A 12,916-nucleotide genomic window follows, 5' to 3' on the forward strand; every position below is an offset into this window, starting at 1 on the left:
TCATGGTCACTTTATGCAGCATACACGAAAGGACTCTGTTTTTGTGATACAGATTAATTTAGAGTTTATCTGTTTTTCTGTGGTAATATAAACACTGACTTGGGTGCAGTTGTGACAGTGCTTTATGAGTCCTCATAATTACTACACACCACACTGACCCCAAATGTCTGCTGTCTCTGAATGAGTGTATGCAGAGCATGTTTAACAACCTATGGTAATTCCTGTTGTTTTCTATTTGTTTTTTGTTTTGTCCAGCAGGTGGACATGTCAGATCCTTTGTGTACAATGTTGACCACCACACTGTCACCATGAGTGGACTTTCTGTAAATGTTCCCTTCTGTCATCATGAGGTTTCAGAAATGTACCCAAAGTTACAATTACACTTTATCTCTTGACACACGGTAAGTAACATTTCTACAGAAACAGCCCACTTGAGCTAAAAAAAAAAAAAAGTGCAGACCCTCTGAACATTAAAAGTGAAAGTGTACTTTATGGATTTATCTTTGTATTTTTGAACATATGATTTTAGGTATTAGTAAAGCCAATGGTTCACACAGACAGCAGTTTCTTTAAATAGAAAACTGCATCTTCAAACATGATGAAGACCTGTACATGTTACAAATCTTATTAATTGTCTTTGTTTCACACACACATTATAGCATGAACCTAAAACAATTGAGTTGAAATAAGTTTCTCATCAGAGAATGAATATTGGATACTCAGTGTGTCAGGCTGTAGCAGCACATCATTACTGGTAGTTGTTCTCTGTGCATTGCCAGTATGATATGTGCTGCTCCTGTCAGACATACACTCCTCTTCATCCCCATCTTCTTTCAACACATAAGGCAGTGTCAAAACTTCTATAAAGTGTCAATTATTAGATTAATAAGGCTGACAGTAATATGTTTGTACTATTGAGTATTAATAAAAGCCCTGTGTTTTTTTTAAAAAAAAAAGCAAAGTGTCTACTCCTTTCATATTTTATACACTTTTTAATACTAAATTAATTAAGGAGCATGAAACAGAGCCAGTAGTGGCCAGCTGCCAAAGCCAGTTTCACTTCAGGATTATTTTTTCTAATTTTGGAGGAGGAATCATCTAAACCTGTTTCCTTAGTTTAAAATACTGTTACACTCAAGGAAACAGACAATGCAGACTAAACAGAGACTGAAAATCAGCAAAGGGGAATTATCTAAAACTGGAGATGAAAATAAGTGGGAAATATGGTTGTGTGGTTATTTTGATCTCCAGTGGTAGAAAGCAGTTCAAGAAAGTGGCAAACATGAACAAGTCCACAGTACAATTTACAAATTGTTTTTATTAAATCACATGTACATTTTTGACACAGTCACACCCTCCTAAAGAGCATTTATTTAACTACAGCGGTCCACTTCAACGTGGATCTTTGCACACTTTTTTTTTGTGCATGTTTTAAAAAACTAACCTATACTATACATTACTGCTGACTTTATTTAAAGACATACCATATTATTTGATTATTCCATGTGATTTTCCACATAGCCACTGGTTTCACTTCATTTAAGTTCAAGATGGATGGTTTACCAGAGTGATTGATTCATCATTAAACAACAATGCTGCATGACAAATATGAATAGTCTATAAATTCTCATTTAGACATAGTGAGGTGTCTAAATAATATCCCACTTTACTTAAATCTCAGCAGATATTACTAGCTTTACGAGGGCTTTCAACTGAATCTCAAGGTCTTCATCAGGGGATGCAATGTACTCATTTGTCACAGGGCTCTTCAGTAAACTAAATGAAGGAATGTACGTTATTTTCTTCTTTCAGATTGTTCTGAAATGAACAGAATCTAATGGCTGCCCCAAAGGTGAAAAATCACAGAAAATATAAAACCACATGCTTTGGAATGAGCTCTGCAGTAATGTTAAGTATACATGATGTTAAATGCTACAATGGGCAAAAACAGAGCCAACACTTTACAGTAAATTGTATATACAACATTGACAGAAGAAACAAACAAATTACTTGTCATGGCATTTCAGCTTCTAAAATTAAGTTTTGTATGCAAATCTGGTATAAATATGGGTTTTAGTATTGATGTTGCTATGAAAATATTGTAGGATAAAAACCAGCAGAACTTTACGTTCAGATAGATGGATTAATCATGATATGAAATCTATGACTATATTTCAAAGTATTTGTGAACATTACAGTTATTATTATAGTGTTGCAAGGATGACTTTTTTGTAGCCAAAACAGAAGTATCACCATGGTTACTTTGTCAAAAAACCTTTGGGATTTTTCCATTGGATTTTACATTATTGCTGAAAACAAGCTCTGTGGCAAACAAAAGTTTATGATACTTACGCATCTTGTTCGGCAGGATAGTTTTCACGTGAACACCACTTTTATGATTTTTGAAGCCTACATGCAGTCGCCACGAGTAAAATGGTGTTGTTAGGCTATAAATAAACTACACCACAATGAGGTTGTAAAGCCGTGTTCGATGTCATGACATTCTGTAGTCTCATTTACTCACTTGTTAGCAACCGCCTTTTTAGGACACTAATTTTAAGAGACCCATTTAATGTTTTAGAACAAAATGTGAAAATCTCAAACGTTAACCACAGACCTTATTTTAGGCATCTAACCAATACCCATTCAAGAAACCCATTGACTTTAAGACAAGGGAACCAGGAGTACTAAATTGCTAACCACTCTATTTTACATGGTTATTTCTTAAGTACAGAACCCAACAGCAGTAGTAATGTTGATAACATCTGATCAAATGAAAAACATGTTAATCAGTGAGTTTCAGGGGCATTTGTAGGTATATATTTTTTTAGCTTTAGACAGAATCAGGCTAGCCATTTCCCCCTGCTTCCAGCCTTCTTGCAAAGCTAGGCTAACAGCCTTGTACTTAAAGCACAGACATGAAATTGACATTGATCTTCTCATCTAACTCTCAGATATAAAGTGAAAAGCCTATTTTTGAAAACTGTTTTAAAAATCAATGGTCGATATTCCTATTCCTTTAATTTTAAAAACTGGTCCACTTTCAAGTGTTTCCTAAAGTGTTCAACTGTATCTCCCAGTCCTCATTAATGGATGAAATTTGTTTAAACAACTGGGCAAACCTTATCTACTGATTAAGACTTTAGGATGTGGTTGAAAGCTGAGAAGAAATCTAGTAAGTGGATCTTGAGTTAGGGGTGTTTTTAGAAAAAATTATCATTTTTGATTATTTAAATCGTTGTCATTTAAATATAAACCTCAAACTGACTGTCACCCACATTTATTTTTTACTCAAATGTGTTTCTGGGTCTAAAAAATGTATACTGTACTAATCAAGGTAAGGAGATATGTTATCACAAGATACCAGCTCTTAAAAATAATAAGCAACTACTCTTGTTGGTTATTTAGTTCCACCTTAACTAGAATGAAAGGAGCAGAGTGTAGGATCTGACCCTCTGTGTTCTTGTAACCTCTAACACAGTTTTACTGGCCAAGTTGAGAGGAAGGAAGGAATTTAGACAATTCACATTGAAAATATACTGGAACCAATCACTCAGACAGGAGTCCAACATGTCTTTGTCCTTCTAAAAACTCTAATTACTACATCATGTTTGACCTAAACTGAGGTCGTGTCTTGATGGTAGCCTCAGATTCACCAGATTTCATGTTCCAAGTTTCATTTGAACTCAAACCACGATCTTTCCCTAACCCTAACCAAGTGTTTTTTTTGTGCCTAAAACCTAACCAAACCTTCAACACAGTATTGTCACACCATAAAACCACAAGACAAGAATTTTTTGAAGCAGCCTGCAAGATTTTCGCAAATCTAGGGTCAGCCACAGCCCTTAACTGAGGCCTAACACCTGCTAATACAATCATTAGCAAAATGGGGTGAGACTGAACATGAAATACAATAAAATGTCACTCTTTACCAGATCATGAAAAGGGAAAAAAAGGATTCTTAGATGCATCGTGACTCTCTCTTAAAAGATTATGTCTTGATGCTGAAAAGTCAAAAAGCGGAAATTCAAAAGCCAAATTTTCGACATTATGATCGCCTGTAACACTTGTGTAAGACCAGGCTGTATGTTTCTAATGAATACATCAATTATATGGGGAAACAATACAGACGTAAAATACGTGTGTCCTGTTTACATTGTAAGCTATTTTTTTGAGGATACAGACCAACCAGCATGTCCTAGCTAAAAAGTGGAAAAAAAAAGTTACATATTCCCAAACAAGGGCAGAGGCATTTTTTGTTTTTACTAGACCTGTAACATCATCCCAACCACTTGCAGTCGCCATCTTTTTCAGCTCAGCTGCTTGTTCCTCCCCTTAAGACTAACCTGTGGTGGGGCCTGCTGCGCACTACAATATGTATTAAATATTTTTGATGGTATTGAGAATCATACCTTCAGGCTTTCTAAATACCCCGTATCCATAATACCTTGGTATCACCCAAGCCCTGTCCTTTAGCAATAGGGCTGCATCTTGATGGGGGAGCATAATATCTTGTTGATTTAGCCAAAGTTTCTCTGTCTTTGTTTTCCTGGCTTCTCTTTAAAGAAACACAGGAAGTATGAATGTAACAACAGTTTCCTTACTGCATACAGTCTTTTAGGAATGTCTGGATGTTTCCACATAGCAAAAGACAATGAGGAGGAGAGGAAATTGTCTAAAATTGCAAATTACTGCTGTTAAATTTTTTTTATCCAAACATAGTCCTGATAGTGCCAACAAGCAGGCCCGCTGTCAGGGGGGGGGGACATGCAAAGGTCTATGGTGGACCCTTAGAGTACAGCAATTTACTTAATGACTTATATCACTGACACTACAAGTTATATGTATTTACAAAATAAATGTATTGTTATTCTATGACAGGCTAAATGTGGCAAAGGTGAGGATCAAGGCAGACTAGAAAATAAAACCTGCTGTGTCTGGCTTAGTTTTAAAGATAGAGTAAAGATACTGATACCTGGAAGGAGCTAAATAATGCTCCAAAGTTAGGCTAAATTTTGGGGAGGGAAAAAGCAGCAATGCCTTTTTGAAATTGTATATTTGAATTTTTATTATAAATATTAGTCTTGGAATTGCATAAATGAACACATTATAAACACTGAATTTGGCAATGGTAACAGATGAGAAGTGAATTTATATTTTCACTTGATTCAATCTTACGGGTTAATCCCTTGCAGTAATTTCATCAATAATTCATTTTACTCTTCTCTGAATCTTTGAGGGCATATTTTTCTCTACTTTTGTTTTGAGGTAAAAGGAAGAATATAACTGTCACAGTCTTATCTGAAAGAAAATCTGTGTTTTGAAATAACTGATGTGATCTTTTGTACTTTGTAATCATATTGGCAATACAGAACAGAGCATGGTCTTGATGGGTCTATAACACTGGTTTTGGAAACAGTTGTTAGAGACTCTGTCTCTCGCACTACAAAACTAATGGCCGAGAGCTTATTTGAAATTGCCTGTGTTGGTATTAGAGCAAAGGGTGGGTGGGGTTGGTGGTGCTGGAGTGAGTGTGAATAAGGGGTCCAGTTTGGAAAATTTTGTCCCTGTATCCATGATTCCTAATGGCTGGCCTGCCAACAACTTGATTCCTTTTTTCATAGTTTCATCCATCATTTGATGTCCATTGGAAGTGAAAGGTCAACGGGAGAGCAGAGGAAGGTCACTGGGATTCATGATGAGGCTTGAGTCCAGGTTCAGGTTATCTACGGAGACACAAAACAACAGCATTTCAATTGCTCCATTAAAGGAGAGGAGTCTGGAGTAAGTCTGGGTTTTGATTAGTGTCAACAAATTCCATTAAAAGACTAAAAATTACAACCTATTAGCCCATCGCTCAACACTTTCTGACTTCTCTGCCCTGACTATCAGCTCCAAGCACATTAGTGGAGATCAAAATCTTTAAAAACACCTCACAAAAAGTTTGAAGGCAAGGCAAATGTTACACACAGTACTTTTAAGTGGGTACATACACTGCTGGTTTTGAGCTTCACATGGGATTATTTTGACAAGAACAGAAAACTTTTTTAAAACTTTAAATCATTGGTTTATGTGTGACTAATTCTACTGTATGTTATAGTATATGTTAACATGCACACACCATGAGAATTGAAGCCACTGTCAGTTGGTACCAGAAACAGTACTGATGTTCTATACCCAGTCCTACTCAAAATTCCTCCTAAATCAACCCCTCCGTGTAGTGCGTTTTACTACAGCCCCGTCTCATAGAAATATGTGAAATGGACACTAAGTCTTAACAACACATTGCATGGCACGAAATGTGTTAAAAATATGTGCTGGCAAGATGAAAATAATGCCAATGCAAAGTCTATTATGAATGGTTGCATTTTTGTTGTGAAACAATTAGGGTTGAAAAGACAAAAAAAAATACTTCATTAAGTTTAGGAAAAGATCGTAGTTTCTGCAACAACAACTACGTACAGAACACAAGTGATGTAAATTTACATTAAGTCCATAAAGTTATGTAATTATATTCTCTTTGGTGGTTTCACACAAGACACATAAAGAAGTGTCCTGGTTGAAAGTCCATGTTTGTTTGACCCATCCACCACCCAGCCGCCAAGACTCGACAAATGTTTCTAATTGACTTGGCACTGGCGTTATTTCCGTGTTACCAGCCTGTAGTTTTAACACATTTCGTGTCCATCACCAGGCCTGAGCCGAATACTCAAGCATTCAACACAGATAATGCACTTTTTATGAGTATCATCCGAGTAACGTGTCAATATCCGTACTTGTGATGAAGGAAAACCCTAAATTGGGTAGCTGTGTTCAGTCTCTTAATCCTGTGTGAAAAATCTTCTTATCAACTTCTGATCAACAGTATCAATTTCAGACTTAAACTTGGTGTTCATTTCATGTATTTCTACTGGACTGTAGCGTTTCAGTAGGTGTTGATCAACCTCACCTTGATCAAAGTTATTGAGTTTTTTGGAGTTGGATCCTTCACCCAGTCCCTCGATGTCCACAAGATCACTGTTGACATCTGAGTCGTTGAGAGCACTGAGGGTCACGTCTATACACACACACACACACACACACACACACCAGAAGAGAATTTCAAAAGGGTACTTAGCTGATTTTCAACCAGCTTTGTATCAAAACAATGTGGGCAGTATGTGTACATGAATTGTGGTAAACTTCCCTCCACCTAACCAGTGCCTAGACTTCCTTCCTTGCCCCCTGGACAAACTCCGCCGGATGACATAATTAACGTCATCTGGCGGAGTTTTGCTGGCTCTTGGCCTGTTGCTTGAACTACAGGCTGTACTTTAGCATTTTCACATTGCCCGCCACTCATGCCACCACCACAGACACAAGGTGTATAGAAGCAGGGCAAGAAACAGTTTTTGAAAAAACATTTGATCATTTTTTGGGCTTTTGCCTTTAACTGACAGGACAGTAGACTGGATGTGAGAAGGGGAGAGAGAGGGGCGACGACGAAGGACACAGCCTTTATACATGCGGTGCCTGCCCTACCCACTGAGCCACTGAAAGCGTTTTTAATGGAAGTATGTGTAAAAAGTATGCATTTTAAAAATAACTAAAATAAAAGTGAGACTCTTCGTCCAGTTTTGTTTTGTTTTTCAATATCATTGATAAGGGAGCTTACATGTTAAAATAACTGTCCATTTTCATACTGTGGTATACCTTAAAACCAGTATACTGTTGCAACCCTAGAGTCTCTACATTAAGGCTAGGTTAAAAATAATCAATTCATCTGATTCAAATCGATCTTCATTGAAATGACCTGATATCGATTCATAAAATCCAAGACTGATCTTTTAATATGCACTTTTTCCCACGTATGTGTGCTTTCACCCCATTAATCTCGCTGGTAGAAAACAGGCCACGGCACTAAATTAACAGCCGTAGTACTGAAAAGCTCCAACGTAACCAGTTCTTTTGTTTGTAGCTGATAGCTTACTGTTTTATGTTTGGCTGTAATTTATAATCATGCTGCAGCCACCACTCTTCATGGTGTCTGTGTGTCTGGGCTGCTGTGCCACTTTCACGCGCACACACACAACTGCCGTGGAGACAGATAAGTGAAGATAACTTGAGCTGATGACAACTACGCTTGTTTCTGTAAGTGCAATAAAATCTACATGAGGAAAAAGTCATACTTTATCAATATACCTTTCCAGCAACATGTGAAGATGTAGAAAAGTAACATTTCAATCTGCTCTGTCCACAGTCTCTCATCCACTGCTGCAAACATTATGTTATAAACAAGCACATAGTGTTTTCAAGCTAAAAGCAGATTGTTACTTACAATCTGAAACATCAACTGTTTATATCTAACGGTTTAGCTTAGTTTGCCACGTATCTTAACATTAACCAATGGTAATGTGACCTACAGGCAGTGACTCTCCTCAGCAGCAGAGAGGACAGGAGGACTGATACTGATACTGACTGATGTCTGTGTTCTTCATTCTTTCTTAACCTCACTCAGTATTGTGATGTCAGGAATGTGATTTATTTTACTGACATTTTAGATTTGTTTCCAGTGAGATATTGAGCTTGTACTGTGACTTTGTTGTTTTAATATTCCTGTTGCTGCTCTAGAAACAACATTTAGTTATAAAATATTCAATTTAAAACCTGTCCTGAATTTATTCTTTTTTAAAATACCCCCTTGTAAACTTTACAGTATTAGCTATCTGAGAATCTCTTACACATTTTAACAAAAATTCATATTGTAATTAAAATATCCACAATCGAATCAAATCAGGACCTTGTGAATCAAAATCAAATCAATTCAGGAAATCAGTGGCAATACCCAGCCCTACTTTATACTGTTTTATAGGAAAATCCTGCATATAGTATACCTTTAGGAAGTATACGCAAAGTAGTCCTACACTACATGATGCAGAGACATTATTCTGACAGTTAATTTAAAAAAAAAAAAAAAAAGAGCTGTTGAGACAAGCTGTACCACAAATTGATTTGATTTGGGCACTGCAAGCTCACAATCTACTGAATTATCTTACATAGTATCTCACACTTTACAGACCTGAGCCAGAGCACAAGCTAGCAGTTAAACAAGCTGAACCAAGTTTAAACTCTGTTCAAGCACAGTTTAGCAAAAATGCATATGTTTGGGAAGTACTGAGCATCTGACTGGATGAGACTTGTATTATACTGCACATGTTGTGTTTGTAAAGGTATGCTTTGATGTAGTTTTGTTGTTGTTCAATGTGGACCCCTATGACTTTAATTCATAAAGAATTTTCTTCAATTTTGGATTTGAGAAAAAAAGTTTTCCTCACACATTTGTCGTAACACAGGGTGAGTAATAGATATACAAATGGTCATTTTTTTACGCAAAGTATTTCTTTAATTACCAGGTTTGAGTGATCTGAATGTTCACAGCAGACTACTTTCATGTTGTGGAGATGAGTATGACATGTAGTAGTAAACATGTTGTTGTCCTGACTCACCTGCAGTCTTCTGTTTCTTCATGCTGGGCTGGCTGGAGGAACCCTGTAGTCCTGACGCCACGACAACCTGAGCCGTTGGTACAGAGATGACGGTTGGAGTGCCCTGCGCTGCCATGGCAACAGTAGCGATGGTTTTCTTGATGACCTTCTTAGGCCCTTCAGAGGCAGTGGGCAGAGCTCCCTCTTCGTACAGCTTCCTCTTCGCTGTGCTCTTCGTCTGACCACTGGAGGGAGGATGGGAACTAAACTGATTTTAGTATTTACATCAAGTTAACAGGAGCATCCACATGGCTTTGGATTCTTTGTAAATCTGCCATGGAAACTGCCACAAAAAAGGTGTGCACCTGGAGACTTCTCCATCACTATTAATGTGTGTGTGTGTGTGTGTGTGTGTGTGTGTGTTACCCTGCAGGACTGGAGTCTGCCACTGGGTGAAGCTGCATGGTGAGCTCTCCTAGTTTGGTGAATGCAGCCCCAGCTGCAGAGAAGATCTCCCCAACCTGTGGAACACACACACATTAAAACGGGACTCTGCCACAATGCCTGTTGCCAGTTTCATTTTCACACTGACTGTCTGCAGAGACATATAGACTGGAAATGTATTTCCATGTAATATGTATCATTCAACAGGGAATGGACACAATCACATGAACACATATGCAATGCCATATGCAGTGTGAGAGATGCACTACATGACCATGGCTGTCAGTCATATATGACGGTTGAAAGTTTGATTCTGACAAAGTCAGCAATAATGTGCTGCTGTAACAGCCTCCACACTTCAAGTTTCCTCAGTGAGGAGATGTTTAAGCCTGGCTGCAAGCTCTTTGGTACACACTGGAACGGTTATTTTTCTGTTTCCATTGTGAAAGTTGTGGATGAATGCCAGCTCACTAAATTAGGTAGAGAAAAAAGTGGATATATTGATACTGGTTATCAGTCAAATGAGTTGTTGCATCAACATATCAGATACTGGCATAAAATCCATATCGTGCATCCCTAGTGCACATCAGATCATTAGTAACATTGATGGTAAAATAAGAAACCACAATATATCAATATGCGATTCCTAACCTCTCCACATTGATACAGTTTTCAACTTGCCTATAAACTTCAACAGCATAACTGAATTCCTGAAACCCATTTCTGGCTTTTGGTTTTGGTGCCACTCCAAAATTTTCAGTGGCTTCATCTGTCCACTCTATGAAAAACATCTGGGGGCACCACTGGGTCACAGCCAGGTGTTTGTGAAGCTGGCTTTGTGCATTAAAGTTCTGTCGTGATGTATCAGGACCAAACATATAACTGAAAGCACTATATTGTCTAGTATCATTGTGTGGTGAAGCACTTCTCTTGATTGGCAGGAGCACCATAGACCAAGCCAGGAGAGAAATGTGGACAGTATGTACGCATACTTTTGTGCATGCAGCTTAATGGAAAGTATGACTGCACACACTTTAGAAGTGATCAGATTAGTGACCAATTAGAGCACATCAAAGCTGTTCAGTGGGATAATAAAACTAGAAGCGATACCTACGGAACTGTTCAAAGTATCTGACTTTCCTGAATCCATCTCTCAACACTGTGATGACCTTACAGTCAGTGATACATTTCTCCCGCGAGCAGCAGCGGGAAACATACTGACGGGCTTGTGCGTTTGTGTAAATTCCAATTAGTAGGATACTACTGATACTACTACTAACTGCGGCGGTAAGGCAACGCTACTTCTCACCGGTTCGTGTGTAAAAATGACTTACTTTAGTGGAAGCTGAGGTCATGTTGCTGCTCTCTGTGGTACCATAAACTGTCTATAGTCTGTGTAGGAGAACTCAATGATGCCTTCAAGTGGACGGAACAGCTGCTAAGATGCTAACAGCGTAGCTAGGTAAGTTAGCATTTGGTGCTCCTCGTGATGTAGCACCACAGCTAGAAATTTGCTATTCCACCGCTTTCAGTGTTAGTGCCTGGAGAAGTCCAACAATTGAACAGACTGATGCATACTGCTATTCAAGTTTTATCTGCGGTGGTTTACGTTACCACTAAAGACAAATGGGTTACACTGTGAATACAATGCAAGGCTGGTGCCGCCTTCACCGTCTCCTCGTAATCTCCGAGTTTTCTATGATAGCGCCCCATGTTTGGGGAATTTAGTGTGTACAGGAAGTCACAGAAACACTCACATCCTGTTAGATCTGATGCTGATTTATTAAATGTTATCAGACTCATATGTCAGTTTGTGCTCAGTCTCCAGTGGCTTTAATTATGATAGAGTGACCTATTAAAATGCTTTATAGGCCATCTGTAATTTATGTTCATAGTTCAACCTCCATTGTACATGAATTGTCATGTACATCTGCATCATATCAGTTTGCTGCTCCTGAGCAGACCTTTCCCCTCAACTACATGAATAAACTGAAAACATCAGCATGACAGTCAAACAGAGGAAAGAAACACAAGACAACAGCTTTCATTAAAGATCAGTCGGATATAGTCAGGGCTTCACATCTTTACAGATGTTATTTTAGGAATCCTCGCATCTCACTTACTGCAAGTCTTTGTGTTCGGAAATACTTCAATAATTACAGTCAAATGTTAATATACAATAGACTGCATAGTTTCTGATGAATGTATTTAGTCTCTACTAAACGTCACCCTCTGTCACGCAACGTGTTCTTTTAACAGAATAAAATGTCTGAAATTCAACAAAGATGAAAATGTATCTAAAACATCTCTAAATCATCTATCTTGCAGACAGTACAGAGCAACTGCAGCGGGTGACTCTAAAAACTGCAGCCTCCTCAATTTCGTGAGAATATTTCTGTCCACTTTTGCATGACCTCAGAGCAGGTCGGGATGAAGTTGGACACAAATCTTACCGGCATGCATTGTGCTGTGATCGCTGGTGATTGAATCTATGCAGGCCTGGCTCATCTTGAACAAGCCTATACTACTATACTTTACATTAGTGGGCAGCAGAGGGCTTATGAAGCTTTGGGGTCTGACAGAGAATTAAATTAGAATGTTATAAATGAAGGTAGGTGTAGATTTCAGGGGGGGGTGTGGGGGACCTGTTCCCTCAAAATTCTTGCATTTGTTCCCTTCAGTGAAAACATGAAGTGGCAAAGGACTATTTTAACAAAATTAAGACATATACACCATAAATTGATACGGAAAAGGCAAGACTTTGTGTATAAAAATCCACCAGTATGGAGGAATTTAAAAAATTTTGGCATGAGGACAGAACATATTACATGATTCGGTCACATAGCAGGAGTTATCATGTTGAGTGGATCAGTGAAAAGCCAGTGTATAATGCAGATCAACGGAAGCCAGAACTAAACACTTGGACTTAATATGCATACTAACATGGTAGATATAAATAAATAACAGTTATATATGACAGGTATATTTCATTTTTTGGCTAGTTGTCC

The 12,916-nt window shown here is 38.1% G+C and overlaps 1 protein-coding gene across 2 annotated transcripts; it reads right to left on the reverse strand.

Moving 5' to 3' along the window:
- Positions 1 to 1,291: 1,291 nt before the first annotated feature.
- LOC126404147 (chromatin complexes subunit BAP18-like) lies at positions 1,292 to 11,741 on the reverse strand. Of its 2 annotated transcripts, none has more exons than XM_050067161.1 (5): positions 11,243 to 11,741; positions 9,891 to 9,985; positions 9,486 to 9,709; positions 6,950 to 7,057; positions 1,292 to 5,726 (listed from the first exon to the last, which is right to left on the reverse strand). In XM_050067161.1, exons 1-5 carry the CDS (start codon positions 11,261 to 11,263, stop codon positions 5,662 to 5,664), a joined length of 513 nt encoding a protein of 170 aa, XP_049923118.1. In that variant the 5' UTR covers positions 11,264 to 11,741; the 3' UTR covers positions 1,292 to 5,661. The 2 variants fall into 2 exon arrangements, with proteins under 2 accessions (XP_049923118.1, XP_049923117.1); XM_050067160.1 differs by having other exon boundaries at positions 9,486 to 9,727; positions 11,243 to 11,726.
- Positions 11,742 to 12,916: the final 1,175 nt, after the last annotated feature.

This window comes from Epinephelus moara, chromosome 17 (genome assembly GCF_006386435.1).
Source record: "Epinephelus moara isolate mb chromosome 17, YSFRI_EMoa_1.0, whole genome shotgun sequence".
NCBI classification, from domain to species: domain Eukaryota; kingdom Metazoa; phylum Chordata; class Actinopteri; order Perciformes; family Serranidae; genus Epinephelus; species Epinephelus moara.